We start from the raw sequence: 18116 nt of genomic DNA, 5'->3' as shown, positions 1-18116 counted from the left end.
ATAATGATGAGAGAGGTCACAGTGGAACGAAAGGTGTTCGAGTTCAAGGTCGTTTGAGTGCAATGCAGTAGAGGGATAGAGATGAAGGAAAAAGGTAGAAGGGTGGTATCGACAATGCAGTTGTTAGAGGAGGAAGCCTTATGGGTCGCAAAACAACTCGACCTAGCGAGAACTTCGTCAAAATCTTTTATGGCTAAGTATGTGAAACAGGGGAGAATTTTTATGATCCAGGAAGAGGAAAATAGGTTCGGTAGATTTTTGAAGCTTCAACAGTTCTCGGTCAGACTTCGATCGCGAGGGATTGTATTCCCAGAAGGTATGGGAGGAAAAGGTTGGGGGGAAGTTAGCATAACTCTTTCCACATTGGTAAAACCAGAGGAGAAAATGAAGGCAATTGTGGAGGAGAGTGAGGTGGCTAACTCCTGGGTAAAGGATATTTACAAAGAGTTAGAGATTCCTGTTGGTTTAGGAGAAGAGTTAAACCCCAGCCGTGTGGACAAGCATGCTCAATTGAGCCACAGCCGTGTGGTAAAGCAAGCTTATAATAATGGGGCAGCATTTGGAAAATGGAGATGGGCCTTTATTTGTACTGCGGATTCGCTGGAGGTGGAGTGGACGACTTTTTGATGGTAGTAAAGAAAGGTCTAGATCAACCGATGACGATTAAGCTGTTAATGTGGGAACCCCTTACTTGAATACTGATGTTGGGGAATAGAATAGATTTCTTGAAGGTGAACAACAAGAGGACAGTCTCGTTGGGGAGTAGCTCCTTCAAGATGAGACCTTGGTACGCAGATTGTAATGCCATAGATCCAACACGGAAAGAAGGGGGGACTTGGGTAAACATCAGGGGTTTACCTTTCCATCAATGGAGTAACCACGTTTTCAATAAAATTGATGTCCAGTTGGGAGGTTTAATCGAGGTGGATTCGATCACTCTAAGGCGAGCGAGACTGGATGGAGTGAAATTGAGGATCGGTGGTTATCCATGGAAGTTGCCACAAGGATTGCACCTATGGGTTGATGGATTCCGATACAATCTAGGGGTGGAGGTGGTAGGTGATGAACTTATAGATCAAGATCTGAAGGAGGAGCAAAGGAAAGGTAAAGATAACAAAGGCAAGGGCCCAGTAGAATTGGGTTCTCAGGTAGATGTTAAGAAAGTTCAGTTGGAGGAAGGTGAGACTCTTTCGGAGAAGATGATACCTGGACTTAGTGATTTGGGTCTGGAAATAACAAAGCCAGGGGAATAACTTATGGAAGAAGTTGTCGAGTACACGTAAATTCAAATTTCGACCACTTAGAGGAGGACGTGTCAGACCGATTATTAAGGCAAAGCCATGTCGCTGGTTGCAAAGACAAGATCGTACAGTAAAATGCCTTGCTAAGGTAGCTAGGAACATAAAGTTCATGAGCTAGCTGTGTAGGAGTGGGATGATCGAGGTAATGAAGCCCAAGGAAGTCAGTCTGGGTCTAATGTACAAAGAGGCCCAAGGTGGGGAGCTCAGGCCCGCGACAAGTAAGGCCCGCAATTCGAATATTGATGGGCTAAGTAGAGATGGCCCATGGGAAGAGATCTTGGGCATGATATCTACTAACCCAGGCCCGAACAAGGAACCCAAGTGTCATAAGAGGAAGGTGTTGACCAGGCCCGGCCCAATCGCTTATAGAGTTGGGCGGAGAGTGAGATTGGCCCATGGTCGCTCTAACCAGCTTGTGGAGGAGGGTAATGAAGAGGACAAGGTTGTATTTCAGTCGCCTTTGTGTTCAATCTCAAACGAGAGAGAGACAGACAGGGAGAATGATATAGTTGGGGTTTATAAGAGTGACTCTGAAATTTGGACGGGATTTGACGTCGGTAGTACCCCTTCTCCAACGGGGAAAACTTATGGGGCTGTAGCTAAGGAAAACAGATTTAATGAGCGAAAATTGTTCGATTCAGGGAGGTTGGGTACAGAGGAACAACCAAAGAGAAGCTTAGAGCCACTAAATGGTGCCATGAGAGTTGAGACTAGCTGCGATACTTACTATCAAAGGGTGGCTGGAGCTGTGAGAGCGATACCAGCAGGATTTTTTCTGCAGGAAGAAATGGAGGCTGACGAGGAGTCTGTGATTGGACAGTCTAACGTACGTAAGCAGTCTATTAGTGGGGATACAGTTGATATAAGAAAGAGTGATGCAAAAGCATATGAAAAGGCTAATCGAGGTATGAACATAAAAGTTACGGGTCAGGCAGTCGAGGGAGATTTGGGTTATAACGAGTTGGGAAGGTCTCCGTCGTTCTATACATTAGCAGTCAATACAATGGAAGCATTGGAAGAGAGAGGGGAGCGAGGCAATCAGAGAGTAAAGAAAACAGAAGCTAAAAGGGAGGAGAAAAACAGAGCGAGACAGTATGAACATCACCTTGTGTCGTTGAAGAGAATATGGGACAAATTTCGCTCTGATCTATGGGGACATCCATTTGAATCTTTAGTTGCGGCATACTCAAACAACCAGAGAGGAGAGCATAGCAACATGGGAGTTCTAATGGGAAAGGCCCTCACTAGCACTACTCCACTGTCCCACTTGGGTATGTATCACGATGAGAATTCCCCATTTTATGATCAATACTTTTTTCCGTTAGTCCCTTCGTTCCGTTTTTTGGATATATTGTCATGGGGTCCCCTTGGTGTTTCGTCTTTGAACAGGTCTTGACATCCGACAGCCCTTTGTGATTCCCTTCCTTCCTGTGAGCAAATCAGAGAGGAGGAGAGTAGTAAGGAGAACAGGGAAGATGTCAGTCAGTTAGCTCTTATTTCATTATGCTCCACCCAGAAACCAGTGGGAGAAGAAGTTGCTATCCGAATAGAGGGATATAATGATGGAAATTGGGCCGACAGAGACGGGAGTGTACAATCAAGGGATACTAGTGAAGAAAAGATAATTAGTACAGAATTGGAGACGGTGGAGTGGCTTATGAGTGACGCTCTAAATTTGGCAGAGGAGTTTGGCATAGTTTCAGAGGCAGAGGATGGTGAGTCCTCCTTGATCTTGAGGGTGACCATTGGAGATCTGAGAGATAGAACCTTCTTGGAGGAGGACCTTAAACAGATCAATGAAGCAAACGGTATTAAGGAGAAGAGTGAGCATCTAGAGTATTAGAATAATCAGGAAATTATGAGTTATAGGGATGGCGAGAGTAATGAATTGGTGGTGGTTGCTCCCTTGGAAATGACAAGGAGCCTAATCAAACCAAGAGAAGATAAGGAGTTGGTCAGGTTGGAGAAGAGGTAGGACGGTTTTGGGTGTGGTGGGGTTTCTTTAGGTCTTTAATGTCGTTAAGAGTGTTATCATGGAATGTTAGAGGTTTGGGGGACAAGAGGAAAAGGGTGGCGTTAAAAGCTTTTATTAGAAGTAAAAATCCTCTCATTGTTACACTTCAAGAAACAAAATTAGCTCAGTGTGATGATAAGATCATCAAAGATATTTGGGGGAGAAACATCGAGTGGATAGCTCTCCCAGCCATAGGGTCGGCAGGTGGGATTCTTATGATGTGGAACAAAGATTGGATCCAAGTGACAGACAATCTAATAGGTGCCTTCTGGATTTCTATTTTGTGTAGGAAAAGAGAAGAGGAGTTTGAGTGGGTGTTTTCAGGAATTTATGGGCCAACCATTAACAGGGAAAGACTACAATTTGGGAGAAGCTGGAAGAAATTGCGGGTTATTGGGAGAAACCTTGGGTTCTGGGTAGGGATTTTAATGTTATTAGATTTATCCATGAGAAGAATAGGGGTTCTAAGATGTCTAAGGGCATGAGAGACTTCAATGACTTTATAGGTAGACATTGTCTTATGGACTTCCCTCTTCTTGGTAGACGATTCACGTGGTCCAACAATCAAAGTAATCCAAGGATGTCCAGATTGGACAGATATCTGATCGATAATGAGTGGGAGGAACAATTCCAAAATGTGAATCATTCGGCTTGCCCTAGTCCGATTTCGGATCATACCCCCATTTTGTTGGAAGTAGGACATCCTAGACAATACCCAATTCCGTTCAGGTTTGAAAACATGTGACTAGTCCAACCCAACTTCCTAGATCTTGTCAAAAAATGGTGGAGTGAGTGTCCCTCTATAGGTAATCCGGAAAGTGTGTTTAAGAAGAAGCTTAAATTTTTGAAAGATAAGCTAAAGATGTGGAATAAAGAGGTGTTGGGGAGAACTAGGTGAAAAAAAAGGAGATATTGATGGACATCGAATCTCTGGATAAAAGGGAGGAAGAAAGGAATCTGTCTATGGATGAAAGAGGTAAAAGAATGGAATTGAAAATGGAATTCCAAAGGGTAGCGCTCATGGAGGAGATTAGTTGGAGACAAAAATCGAGGGTCAAATGGTTGAAGGAAGGGGATAACAACACAAAATTCTTTCACAAGATGGCTAACTTCCATAGAAGAAACAATCAATTGGACAAGCTCTACATCAAAGATACCATTGTGATAGGAGAGGAGGAAGTCGGGAAAGGTGTGGTGGAGTATTACAAAGATATGTATAAGGAAAAGGAACCCTTAAGACCGCGACCGAAAACCTAGAGTTCAAGTCGTTGACCCAAGAGGAAAGGGGGTGGTTGGAAAGATAGATAGGGGAGGAGGAGGTTAAGTCAATTATTTTCTCGATGAGTGGGGATAAGGCGTCCGGTCTGGATGGTTTTACTATGGCATTCTACAAACATTGTTGGGAGATAGTGTCGAAAGATTTCATGAAAATTATCAATGAGTTGCAAGATAAGAAGTGTTTGGACTATGGTCTCAATAGCACATTCGTGGCCTTGATCCCTAAGAAAAACGGGGAGGATAAGCTAGGAGACTTCAGACTAATTAGCCTGGTGAGATCGTGTATAAAATAATATCCAAAGTGCTGGCTTCGAGGTTGAAAACAGTTCTCCCTAGTCTTATTGAAGATAAGCAAAGTGCGTTCATTAGAGGAAAACAAATTCTTGATGGCGTGTTGATAGCAAATGAATGCCTCGATTCTAGGATTAAGAACAAGAAAAAAAGGATGGTAGGAAAAATAGACCTTCAAAAAGCGTATGATCATGTAAGTTGGGATTTCTTGGAATATATGATGGGGAGGATGGGTTTTGGTACTAGGTGGATAAGTTGGATTATGAAATGTATTACAACGGTATCTTACTCGATTTTGGTCAATGGGAGTCTGGCTGGTTTCTTTAGGGGCTCGAGATGGTTGAGACAAGGGGATCTTTTATCCCCCTTCTTGTTTCTTATTGTAGTAGAAGCTCTGGCCAAATTGTTTAGTAGAGCGGTCAAGTTAGATAAGCTCACGGGATTTAGGGTGAATGATGTACCATTAATCTCGCATCTTCAGTTTGCGGATGACACATTGGTCTTCCTGGAGCATTCGAGGGATCAGGTGAGGGTTCTTCGAGTTCTTTTATGTTGCTTTGAGGCCATGTCAGGTTTACATATCAACTTGCATAAAAGCAAACTTTTCAGAGTTAGAGAGGTGAATGATATTCAGGTGATGGCTGCAATTTTGGGGTGTGGGCATGATATATTACCAACGTCATATTTGGGTTTACCATTGTGAGCTCCCTATAACAGTACCAAAATTTGGGAGGGTGTGATTGAGAGAGTGGAGAAAAGGTTGAGCACGTGGAAGTCTAAGTATCTATCGAAGGGAGGGAAAGTAACTTTGATTAAAAGCACATTGTTGAGTATCCCGGTTTACTTTCTCTCGTTGTTCACGCTTCCGAGGTCAGTAGAGACTAGATTGGAAAGGCTCATGAGGAATTTTTTGTGGAATGATAAGAGAGGTGGGAGGAAGTATCATCTGGTCAAGTGGAGAGTACTTTGCATGCCCAAGAAGAATGGGGGTTTGGGAATAAGGGGCCTTAGATTAGTAAACAGAGCGCTTTTAGGAAAATGGCTATGGAGATTCGGGGAGGAGAGGGAGAGACTTTGGAGAAAGATCATTAAGGCTAAATACGGGGAGAGGAAGCTAGGTTGGTATAGTGGCGAGGCGAAAGGCTCTTACGGGTGTAGCATTTGGAAAGAGGTTCTTAAACTGAGCGAGGATTTGAGAGTGGTATTAGGTTCAAAGTGGGGTTAGGGGACAGAGTCAGATTTTGGGAGGATTGGTGGTGTGGCACATCCTCTTTGGCTACTCAATTCCCGTCATTGTATGCCTGTTCTATTAAGAAGAATTACTCTATCCAGCAGTGTCTGATACGCAATGAGTCTAGTCCCACGTGGGATTTGGGTTTCAGGAGAAATTTTAATGATTGGGAGCTAAACGACTTGATATCCTTTCTTGATCTGTTGCACTCGGTTCATCTCAATGAGGGAGAACAGGATAAGTGGAAATGGAAGAGGGCAAAGGATTCGAGATTCTCTGTTAGATCCTTCTATGAGAGCCTTAACCCTCGTGCGGAGCGATCCCTTTTGGGGTCCATCGTTTGGTGCAAGTCTATTCCCTCTAAAGTCTCCTTTTTTATTTGGTTGGCTTCTCTTGGTAGGATTCTCACGTTGGATAATTTGATTGTTCGAGGTTGGATTATCCCTAATTGTTGTCCACTTTGTTTGAGGGACGAGGAGTCTGTGGATCATATCCTAATTCACTGCTCATTCTCTTATATTATTTGGTCTTATTTCCTTGGTCGGTTTCGCATCTATTGGGTCCTTCCTCGTAAGTTTTCCCTGTTAGTTGAATGGGTTAGTAATGACTTTAATTCCAGAAAAAGACTTCTGTGGGCTATGCTTCCCTCGACTATTGCTTGGGGGGTTTGGAATGAGAGAAACAACAGGGTGTTCAATAGTAAGATGAGAAGCTCGCATGCAGGCTTTTTGGAGATCTTGGGCTATTTGTACCTTTGGTCAAAACAGTATAAAGAGTTTGCAGGATTCTCTTTCGATGATTTTGTCTTTAGATGGAATGATCTTTGTAATTAGTGATGTTGTATTTTCCTTCTTGTTCTTTGTGAGGCCTCCTCGGCCTCTTTGTATTTGTTTCTCCTGTATCTGTTTTTTCCTTTATCAATATATTACACTTTTCAAAATAAAAAAATATATTGTGAAGGGGATGCTAACGTGTGGGGGGGCTCTATTGGGTGCTTGAAGAACTTTATGGAAATGTTGAAGTAGGGAACAGAGTTTGGAAAAAGCTTGCTAATTTGAGAGTTAACAGATTGTGGAACTTATGTGATCCTATATAACATCTACAAAGAAGCTGGTTGGGAATCTGAAGCCAAGAGAGTTAGAAGCTCGCTCAAAGAGTTGGGGTTGAAGAAGAAACCTGGTTGTAGTTCGATAGAGGTCGATGGCATGGTTGTTGAATTCATTGCAGGTGATCTTTCTAACAATAGAAATAATTGACATTCTTAATTCTTTGTCTAAGGTTGTGAATTTGGAGGTTTTTTTATACTAATGGGTCTTGTTGAATAATATTATTGAATTATTTCTGCCAAAAAATGAAGAGATAAGTTCAACCTATGCACGTAAGAAGCTAGTTTTGATTGTTTTTCAGACCCATTACAGTACTGAAGATACTTGGCATGGTATGCAGTTCAAATTCTTTTTCTTTAATCGAGAGTTGTATTAATAATAGAAAAAATATATATTAGACATTTAAACCTGAGATCGTTTTGTTCAAATGTTCAATACTAGTATTTGTATGGAAAAACACTAAGAACTCATTTGGACCTCTAACACCACCTTTTTCTTTTGTACACACATTATAACAGAGAGCAGTAGGACAGGGAAACAAATTAAACAAAACACATGAAGATTCTCAAAATCAATACTGATTTGAAGTACAACTTCGTTTTTTTTTTTTTTTATTAAAAAAGAGAAAAGAAAAGAGAAGAAGAAGTAGCTATATTGGACAGAACTTCATGTCACTTGGTTTAAACCCAAGATTGTTATTTTACGGTCTTGGTATATTTGTATTGAGAAACTCTAAGAAATTATATTGGACACAACTTCATGTCACTTGGTTTAAGCCCGAGATTGTTTTTTACGGTCTTGGCATATTTGTATTGAGAAACTCTAAGAACTCTCATTTGCACCTCTTACTGTTTTTGAAACAATTAACACTAATGAAGAGTCTCAAGAAGAATACTGGCATGAAGTTCAGCTTCTTTTTCTCTAACCAAAAGCTATATTATATATAAGAGTGTTATCTATTCCAGATTTCACTAATCTGTTGAACTGCATCAATCTGTTTGATCTTATTGTGAGTCATGACCTGTTTATGATGCATTGTTATGAATGACATGATTTATTCTGTTGTTCAGCCTACATTTGTGCTTTATTGCCATGGTTAGCAACATTATGAGGTTTTACTTAGTGAGTGACACATATGTTAGAAGGGCTCTAGGCTCAACTTCATTTTTTTTTAAACTGATAAGCTAATACCGTTGATGGGATTACATCCCCAATTGCTTCTTATATGGTTTCCAAATATATTTGACTTGTGTGTGATAATACCATTGATGAGATTACATCCGCATTTATAGATGGAGAGAGAGGGCCAAAGTTTCTATCCCAATATGTTTCCTAACCCATGAAAGAAACTGCAAGCAATAAAAATTTATTTCCCAATTTAACTTCGATTAGAGTTTCCAATAGGATTGAAATTTAGAGAGTCCAAGTATTTCTAGAAACCCAACCATGTGAGCCACATAATAGAAAAATCTTATATTTTAGTCTAAGAATTGCTAGTTCCAGTTATTTTTTTTATTTCTATGATTATGATCTTTGACTCCTGCAATATAATTTCCATTTCTCTTCATTGTCCACTCTTTGAGTGGAATAACTTAATTTTTTTTTATGGGATACCATAAAATCAAATAAATTATGTTACTTGTTACTTTTTCTGCCTTCGGAAGTTTCACTTTGTGCTGAACTTCATTATATGATTAGCTCATTATGAAATCCATGGATCAGAGGTTTGGACGTTGTTCATCTACTAATATGAATTCTTCATTGGTCTCTTTGAAGGTTGGTTGCTTCATGAAAGAAATTACGTTTTACCTTCCTTGCAGATTATATTATCGTTACATGTTTTTATTTATTTATTTATCTTCTCACTTGGGGAGGTTCTATGTTGATTTGTAGGTTTGCAAGGATACATCGGGAATAATCCTGGTGGTATGCCTCCAATGTTAGTATTGAAGTGTTGGATCTCTTGCAGTTGGATGGCACCATCATTGCTCCAACAAGTTTCAAAGCTTATGGTTCAGGACTGTTTCAATGGCTTGAATTCACAAAGCTGAGAGGGATTACAATTCAAAGTGAAGGTATCATCGACGGCCGCGACTCAAACTGGTGGAAGGATTCACCATTGTACAAACCAATTGACGGTGAAACCCGATTAGCTGTTCCAATAACCAACATTACTGAAGATGATAACCCACATACAATAGTAAAAACCTGTCCCTCTCACTCCTCTCTGCATTATTTTCATGTATTTTCTGGGAATAATTATGTTTTATGGCCATTACTTGTGACAGATAAACAATAGCAAGTACTTTGATGATGGTAACCATTTCTCTTCATATCCTTGTGAGTCTCCCCTTCACTTTGAAAATTTATAAATGTTTATTTCTATATTTTATAATTATGTTTAGTTCGTTTAATTTGTAATTTTATTAGCTTCAATTCTTGTGGATGGATGCAGTTCCATGTCCTCACTTTCATGTAAATGTCTTGTATTCAGTTGCGCTACACTGAGCTGTAGTTCCTGCTGAGGTTCCTTCCATTGTTTTTAGTGGATTGTTTGGTATTGACGCTTGCCAAACTTATGTATGGAGATTTGTCCAAATTAGGGCCACACAAGGGCCATTTTATCTCAAAGGAGCCACGAGAAGGTTTCCAGTTATAGACGTTGGGATGGTGGAGATGATCCGAAATAAAGAGAGAAAGGTAACCATAAAAGCGTTAAGTTTATCTTCGTGAGATCATAATATAATGTATATTGATACACCTTATAAATCACATCTATCGCTTATATTATTAATCGTATGATACTATCATGACACTCAATTCGTGCGTCAATAATCACTATATGCAGGTTGTGCCAGAGATATCAAGCGTAGAAGGAAACAAGGTGGTTTTTGAGGATGGAAAGGCAATAGCGTTCAATGCTATAATTTTTGCAACTGGCTTTAGAAGCCTTGCAAATAATTGGCTTGAGGTAAGTGTCATTAATTTAATTTTAACATTAAGATCATATCCTAATAGATGAAAAATTCCTAATATACTCATATGTTCTTAATTTCTCTTATGCAGGATGAAGGGCATCTCCTAAACAATGCTGGAATGCCCGAGCGCTCCTTTTCTTAAGCATTGGAAGGGGAAGAATGGGTTGTACTGTGCAGGACTTGCAAGGAGAGGCCTGGCTGGGGTTTCAATGGATTCACAAACATAGCTGAGGACATAAAGAAGAGTTTGATTACAAGAAGAAAAAACTGTAGTTTTATGGATGTATGAGAGAGCAAGGGAAGTTGTGAGCTACTTCTATATGGTAGCAGTTTTGGCTTGGCATAATTATATCTCCTGATGTAGCAATGTGTAAGAATAGTTTTTTTTTTATCAATAGTAAAGTATTGTTTTGATAGTTACAAATGAAATATTTCATTTTTCTTCCAAAATTTATTTGGAATGCTAATAAGCAATGCCTTAAAAGTACCTTCCGACTCTGGTTTGAACGTGCTAATCCAATTATTTACCACAGTGCCACCTCAAGTTCGACAACTGCATTGGCGTCGAAGTCTTCAACATGAGTGTGAATTCCCCTGGTGACAGTCTCATAAACTTCAACCTTTCAAATGTACATATTACCAAAAGAAATCACCAAAAATAAAATTAAAAAATCACCAGAAGAATTACTGAAAAAGTTGCATCAGACATACAGTTGATTTCATTAGAATGGGTAAATTTTAGTCTAGTACATTATCCAATTACAAGATGAATGATACAATTATAAAGTCTATTCATTTATATTGAGAATGATTTCATAACACGAACTTCCTCGCAACGGAATTAAAGATCTCTCTCAGATTCTTCTTCACAACTTCATCTGCAAACACAAACTTGATCGAGCTCCTCCCTCGTTGAAAGAAATCATCCTTTCTAAGACCTTTATAGTTCACATATAAACAAATAAGAATTTGGTTAAAGAATTACACCAAAAAGGAATTTTAATTTGTTATTTAAAAATACATGGATGCAAGTATCAAACTGGAATCTTAGATGACTTCAACTTTCTCCATTCTTCCTCTTCAAAGCAAATAGCATGGTCGATCCTTTGAGGAAGAAAGTCCAACAATGCTTTGAAATCCAATGCAATAAATAAAAATCCAATGTCCCTATAACCATGGAAACTAAGAACTGACCAAAACAATTAGTTTCAACTACTCATGAAGTACCTTTGGAGTACTTCGTAGCTCCACATAAACAATGTCCTCAGCAGCAAAATCTTCGATAACCTGTTCCACAAGTAAACTGAATTAAATTGTATATAAAAGAGAAAATTTTCAAAAGAGTGTTCCCTAACATCAATAGAATAACCAAAGAAATAACAGAAGGTCAAACTCCAGATGACAAATAAGAAATAAAATTATATGAATCCAATTTTCTCGCACAATTGGTTTGGGGCCAACTTACCAAGTTGATCAGATCCTGAAGTCTCTGCATAAGTTTGTCTACCATAATTCTTTGCTAGACCCCACTCAGAGACTCTGAAGTCGTAATTGCATTAGTGATGAGGATGACTGTGGATGGGGAGTCAACATTCACCTATAATTTGAAAAAAAAATTGGAATTAGTAAGCATTTTGAATAGGAAATCTAGGATTGAAGTGACGATCATAAGGGCGCAGTGAAATTTAACAATGGAGGCAAGAAAAAATGGCGGCTAAAAGGGTTTCAAGAATCATACCCACACTCAGACGTTTAACCCAACGGCTATCTCAGAAGAAACAATGAGCATACAGAGCACCCTTTGCAAGAGCATCTGATGAGGGTAGTGATCTTCCACACTCATTGTACAACTCAGATGCCCTTCTATAAAAGTCAGCAACTTCATTCCAGCTGCCTAGTTCTTTTGCTACAGCACCAGCAGACCCTATATGTCTTTGAGTCTCTCCCCACAGGAACTTGTTTTACGTGACTTGAAGCCTTCTCAAATGATGTTTGTTCACATTATCTTTGGCAAGCTTGAATCCAACATCTACAGTAGAGAAGAATATATAAAGAAAAGCTCACTGAGCATTCACATTGATGCAATGTTAAAAATAAAATACCAATGCATAGAATTTACCACCAGCCAGCCTGCTCATACTGAAGAGTGGCACTCCTCCAATCAGCACTCCACCTAGTAAGACTGAGTTTTGTTCTGAGAAAATGAAAACAAATTACTAACAAATATTGGATAAAAAGAAATCATGACTCAGATAAGTTTCTTTTGGCGTCTAAAAGACTAAAACAATAACTCCTGTTTTAATAAAGAATTTAATTATAGGTATTGGTGGCAAACAAACATTTTCCATTACAGCTTTTTCCAATGTTTATTGTAGGCAAACTTCTTCCAACTTAACTAACTATGTAACATATAATCCCTTCCAGTGTCATCAAAGGCAAAAAGGGCGCTCGGCATTGTGTTGCGTTCATTGTGAGGCCTTATCCCTTTACCTACCCTAGGCAATAATAAAAAGTGGTGAATCAAAGATATGTGATGCAAAAGAAAAGCATCAAAAGGCAATGCCTTGAGCTCCAACGAACCAAGATACCCCATTAAGGTAATCTTAGTACTTTTTTTTCCTTGGCTCTCTTCTTTTCGGATTAGATAGTTATAGCCTAAAACCGCAATATAAACACTTATCCATCACTTTTAAATATTAAAAAAACAACTAAAATCTCTAGTTCTGTGTGGATCGTGAAAGAAAAAACTATCCAAACTCCATCCAAATCAACCCAAACCTCATTTGTTAAGTTTCTTTTCTCTTACAAAGAACTTTGTGAGTGGATTTGAAGAAGCCACTTATCCAATCACCAATCTTTAACGAAAACCCCTTTACTTGAAACTACTTTTCTTCAACCCTTAATCCTTAATGAAAATCCTAAATCAAATTCCCTAACCCCCCAAAATTTCATAATCTTCCCTCATCGTCCAACATATGTCAAAATAGAACTACAACAAAATATAAAATAATCAAGTATGTATATTTTCTAGAATAAAAAAACCTAATGTATCAAAAGGCCTGCCTGGATGAGCCTACGCAAGTCGACTCCCTCATCTCCTAGGCACGTGTAACGCTTTTGATAACCTTGAATACTTGATCCCTTCTAATACTAAGTTTCCTCCTTGAAGCTATTACAGGATTAGCTAGTGCTACCAAACCTTTCACCACCTAATGTGGTCTATTATGTGGACCATTCTCTATGTAACCTGTAAATAAAAACATAATGTTGTCTAAGAAACATTCTTTGATCAGATATTTTGATGTAGCTCGTGTTACAGAAAAATTCCTATTCTTCAACATTCATAGCAACAAAAAATTTCAATCTTTCTCCCATTGAAACTATGGAATAATTTGATGTTGTAGCAGCTAATGCTTCGTGCATATCACTCCAGTTCAAAGCAGATGAGGATCCTTGACAAACTATCCCAAAATTTTCATCTCCTGTCAATTTGGACAGAATTCACCCTCTTTCCTCGTAATCGGTTTTGGTTTCTCAATAATCAGTCATCAATTGGTCGATTTTGCATTTTGAACAAGGCTGTCAAGTGGCTAAAATCATTCCTAATAGCTCTAGTCTTGTTCAATCACCATCATCCTATCAGACCATTTTGAGTTTTTTATTTTTATTTTTTATAAATCCAATAATAATAAAGAGATTGGTTCTTTTGGATGTATAAAGCACATATATAAGGAATAATTCAATTATTTTTTAATTAATTGTATGGTGTTTAACGAGGAGGAAAAAAGGTTGTCGACCTAGGGTTAGGGTTTAAATTCAGATGCAACGCAAGCTTTGAAAACTCGAAAAAAATTACTGCAAAAACAACCAGAATAGAGAATGAGATGTGATCTATCAATTACAACATAAATGAAGAAAAATGTTTTTTTTTTTTTTTTTTCAGAAAGAGAGAGAGAGACTCACGTCTCCGTCTTTTTCGTCGCAATGGCTGGAACGGTAGTGAGTCGTCGTCGTCGTCGCAATAGAGAGGAAGAGACGAGTAAACGATGGACATGAAGCTTAAATACGTATTGGATTTTTCTCGCCTGATTTCTTCGTCTGATCTGCATCGTCGTCAGTAAAGGATGGAGATGGTTAGGGTTTGAGGAGAAGAGAAGACGATGGGGATGAAAAAAAACACATTTTGAATGGGGGAGGTGTTTCTAAATAACATAAGTTTTAAGTGATTTAAATAGCACGCGCAATTTAAATGAGTCCAACGGTCCGATTTCGTTAGATCTGTTTTCATCTAACGGTTGAAAAAAGTTAGTTGTATGGAAGTTGGTGTTGATCGCTATCAACACTATGAAACTCCCTACCTTGGTGGTTACATATAAGACATTAAATCCTCAATGGAACCAAACCTTAGAGTTTCGTGATGATGGTAGTCTCTTAGTGTTGTGTGTGAAAGATCACAATGCTATACTGTCAAAATCAAGTATAGGTCATTGTATTGTAGAATATCGGAGCTAAACCTTTGCCATTAAAACTTTTACAACGTTAAAATCACAAAAAGGATGAAACAGAAATCACAAATTCACAAGAAATACACCCATTAAAGAAATATGTCTAAGAGTCCAGGAGTTTAATGCATCAAATTCATGAATACACATACACACACATACACACCACTCAACTAGATGGACATTTAACACCACTCCCGCTTTGTTACATGACTTGGACTTTTTTTTATTTTTTTGCATAAAACATCACCAGTAGCATTCATGTGTCAATAATAAGTATCAAAGGCTTCAACAAACTTATTTACCAAAAAGGGTCATAGAAACTTGAAGGGGAGAGAGACTTGTCCAAGCTGAGCTTGGGTAAATTTTTTGTCCATTCGAGCTTGCATTATGCTTTTCTTCACTTTGATTCATTACATTGTAGCTTTTATTTATAAATAATCATGATTTTAAATTGTTTAAAATGAATTAATGAAAAAATGCATTCCAAAACAAACATAGGAACTAGAAAAATTGCATTGTCAATAGAATAGAGAAAATTTTCATCAATTAATACTAGGACACCAAGAGCAATATTTAACCAAAAATCAGCTTTACTATTTTTGCATCTTTATCAACCATGATTAAGCTTTACTATTTTTGCATCTATTTTTAATAAACAAGAACAGATTCTTGTTGAGATGAATAGCAATATGAGAAGGTTGTGGCAGAGGCTACTGCTACTAGACTAAGTTCAGATGAATTTATTATAGGGGTGAAATCCTTACTCTCGTAATGCTCCTTCATCAGGCAAGAACACAATTGGGAGTTATATTCGAAGGCAGTAGTCATAGCAATATGAATAAGAAAAAATAAAAAATAATAATAATAATAATTTGACTTACTAAGTAATTGTGTTTAATTAACAAGTTGTATAAAAATAGGTATTTAATTACAAAAAATTTTAAAATAAAAGAAATAAAAAAATAAAAAAAATCTTATTAGCAGCGGCCATTACTGCCACTATAGGCATTCAAATCGTATTTATAACTACAATAATAAAAACTAATTAGTGGCGGCCACTACTATCACTATAGGCCTCATTCTATCTATACAGATGGTAATACAATCAAATAGCGGCGGTTTTTGACCGCCACTATAGGGGTCCACATGGCATTTAGCTACGCCATGAATAGTGGTGTTTCCCTTGGCCATCGGTATTAATAATAGCGATGGTATTTTTGGTATATGCGGCAGTTTTTTACCCCCCCGTTAAAAACCTAAAATTTTGTAGTGATGCAAAGGTAAAATAAATCAGATTAGTTAAACTTTTCAAAGCCTTGTTTATAATTTTTTGTTGGTAAAGAAGAAAAGAATGTACAACTTTTTTACTAAAGGATGCTAAGTAATCAAGATAATTGATATAAAGCGAGTCCATATTCTACTAACATGTCAATGAGCTCAAGGATTGTATTGGACCATTAAGTGGACGTAGTTTGCAGTACTGTACTAATGCATGCCTAAGGAGATATTTAGAAGCTCGGAACTAGAATGTTGACTTGACAAAGAAAATGTTGGAAGAGAGGAAATCCTCTGGGTAAGTTATTGACTGCTTAGATGTTTCGATAATTTGCAAAAGTTAGAAATTCCGAACACCCATGTTGCTACCAGACCTTCGCTCATCCATGGTTTTGCTTCTCCAATTATTCCTCTCTTGATCTTCTTCCAGAATCTGTTCTGACCCAAATCCAGATCTGTTTGAAGTTTCTCCCGTGTTTTCCTTGTAAGTTATTGGCTCCTGTTCAGGATGCCTAACTTCACTATTCCCCATGTGGTCTGAAATAGAACTTCTTGCCTCCTTGCCACCATTGTCATTACTTCGATTTTGGGTCTCTAAGGTCTACTTCGATTATCGACAAGAGTTGATGCTGACATAGAAACTCCAGGCTTATTGTAGTTGCTCCTTGTGCATAACCATTCACTGAAACTGATTTCTCATTGGCAGCCGAAGCCTGATAACCAGCCCCACCTCCAATGCCTCCTTCAAATTCACTCCCCTATGAAGGTAATACTTGATTTTACTCGTACAATTCCAACATTTGATTGCTAACCTCTGTGAAATACATTACCATGATAATTTGTGAGAAAATATCACATAATCTCCAAGCCCACATCGTTCGATGTGTTCCAACCTAGAAGTTCCTAATCAAATAATTGTAACCATCCATTCCAAAAATAGATTTCTTTCTTGACTCTCTGCTCTCTTTCCTATCATACTGAAAAATTATGGAGGAAAATACAATTGAAAATGGATCTATCTAGAACAAATTATTAAGTCAAAATCTAGTTCCTAATCTCTTCGATAACTCAATCACAAGGGCTTGGTGTTAACTCCTTACATCAAAAGATTTATCAAGATAAAATCAGATTTAAAAAATACTAAAGTAGAATTTCTTCACACTCTAATATGTGAATTTCTTACTACTTAAGCATGCTACATTTTGATCTTATCTAAGTATAGAGCATATAGGTTAAGCATAAAAAATTTAAGAGTTTATCTCCAGCTTTAATATATAGGAATGGACAAACCTTGGAGAGAACTCATGAGCATTAAAAAAAATTAAGAGTTGAAAAAACTAAATATAACAAAGTAATCTTATTCTAGGCTTCTCCACTATCCAATGGAGAGGAGATTAGCTTAAGGTCATTGCAAATGATAAAGAAATATATATAGAGAAGAACAAATCTTATTTCATTAAATAAGGATAATTACAATATCTTCTCATTTACAAGAATTACAGAATTTTAATGAAAAACTTAAGCTAAAAATATAAACAATAAAAGAAAAGACCAAGGGCCTTAGGTTAAAGGAAAAAATGTAAAAATTCAAGAGAGATGCTAAAGAGAGGGGCTATTTCTATATTGAAAAATGCTCTATTTATAGAAATCTTAGGTTATGGAAGAATCCTTTCTTATCCTCCTTAATTATTGTAGATAAGATCAAGTGCGAAGCACACTTCCGCAATTTTAGGGCACTACAACCAAGGTCCATCACATCGCAATTGGGTTGAAACCCTTAGTCTTAAGGTTTGGTCAAGATGCTTGATTGATCTTCCAAATTATAATGCAATGTTTATTTTCTGATTTCAGGGCTCAATTTGATGGTTTGATTTTTTATCTGCATAATGAACACATGTAATTAGGGTTTTATGTATAATTAAGCCTAATTAGCATAAAAGAACATAAAACGTGATATTTTGAGACTTAATATGATTATTTAATTAATATAGACAAATAGAGACAAATATCTAAAAAAATATGGATAAATCAGTGTTTTGAGACACTGATCACACCCCTAAATTTATATTTTTTTAGTCTCTAGAAAATAAAACTGTCACTTTCATAGGCATCACGACTTCATTTAGCACATATAACA

At 37.7% G+C, this 18116-nt stretch overlaps 1 protein-coding gene and 1 long non-coding RNA gene across 10 annotated transcripts; one reads left to right on the top strand and one right to left on the bottom strand.

The window, feature by feature from the left end:
* The first annotated feature begins 1047 nt into the window (after positions 1 to 1047).
* LOC147394035 (polygalacturonase-like) lies at positions 1048 to 10851 on the top strand. Of its 8 annotated transcripts, none has more exons than XM_086454844.1 (6): positions 4688 to 7342; positions 9191 to 9421; positions 9510 to 9537; positions 9677 to 9921; positions 10070 to 10192; positions 10288 to 10637. In XM_086454844.1, exons 1-4 carry the CDS (start codon positions 7316 to 7318, stop codon positions 9727 to 9729), a joined length of 339 nt encoding a protein of 112 aa, XP_086310970.1. In that variant the 5' UTR covers positions 4688 to 7315; the 3' UTR covers positions 9730 to 9921; positions 10070 to 10192; positions 10288 to 10637. The 8 variants fall into 8 exon arrangements, with proteins under 8 accessions (XP_086310968.1, XP_086310967.1, XP_086310969.1 ...); XM_086454845.1 differs by having other exon boundaries at positions 4702 to 7342; positions 9510 to 9561; positions 9716 to 9921; XM_086454842.1 differs by adding an exon at positions 8944 to 8997 and having other exon boundaries at positions 1048 to 7342; positions 9115 to 9921; positions 10288 to 10851.
* Positions 10852 to 10941: 90 nt separating this feature from the next.
* Positions 10942 to 14401, bottom strand: LOC147394034 (uncharacterized). Of its 2 annotated transcripts, none has more exons than XR_015181860.1 (5): positions 14163 to 14401; positions 12322 to 12393; positions 11938 to 12228; positions 11665 to 11796; positions 10942 to 11486 (listed from the first exon to the last, which is right to left on the bottom strand). It is a non-coding gene; the product is annotated as an uncharacterized LOC147394034 (long non-coding RNA). The 2 variants fall into 2 exon arrangements; XR_015181859.1 differs by having other exon boundaries at positions 12326 to 12393.
* Positions 14402 to 18116: the final 3715 nt, after the last annotated feature.

The sequence above is a fragment of the Akebia trifoliata genome, chromosome 9 (genome assembly GCF_017979445.1).
Source record: "Akebia trifoliata isolate Shusen 1 chromosome 9, ASM1797944v1, whole genome shotgun sequence".
NCBI classification, from domain to species: domain Eukaryota; kingdom Viridiplantae; phylum Streptophyta; class Magnoliopsida; order Ranunculales; family Lardizabalaceae; genus Akebia; species Akebia trifoliata.
The sequence above is the reverse complement of the archived record's forward strand: the minus strand, read 5'-3'. Positions and strand labels throughout refer to the sequence as shown.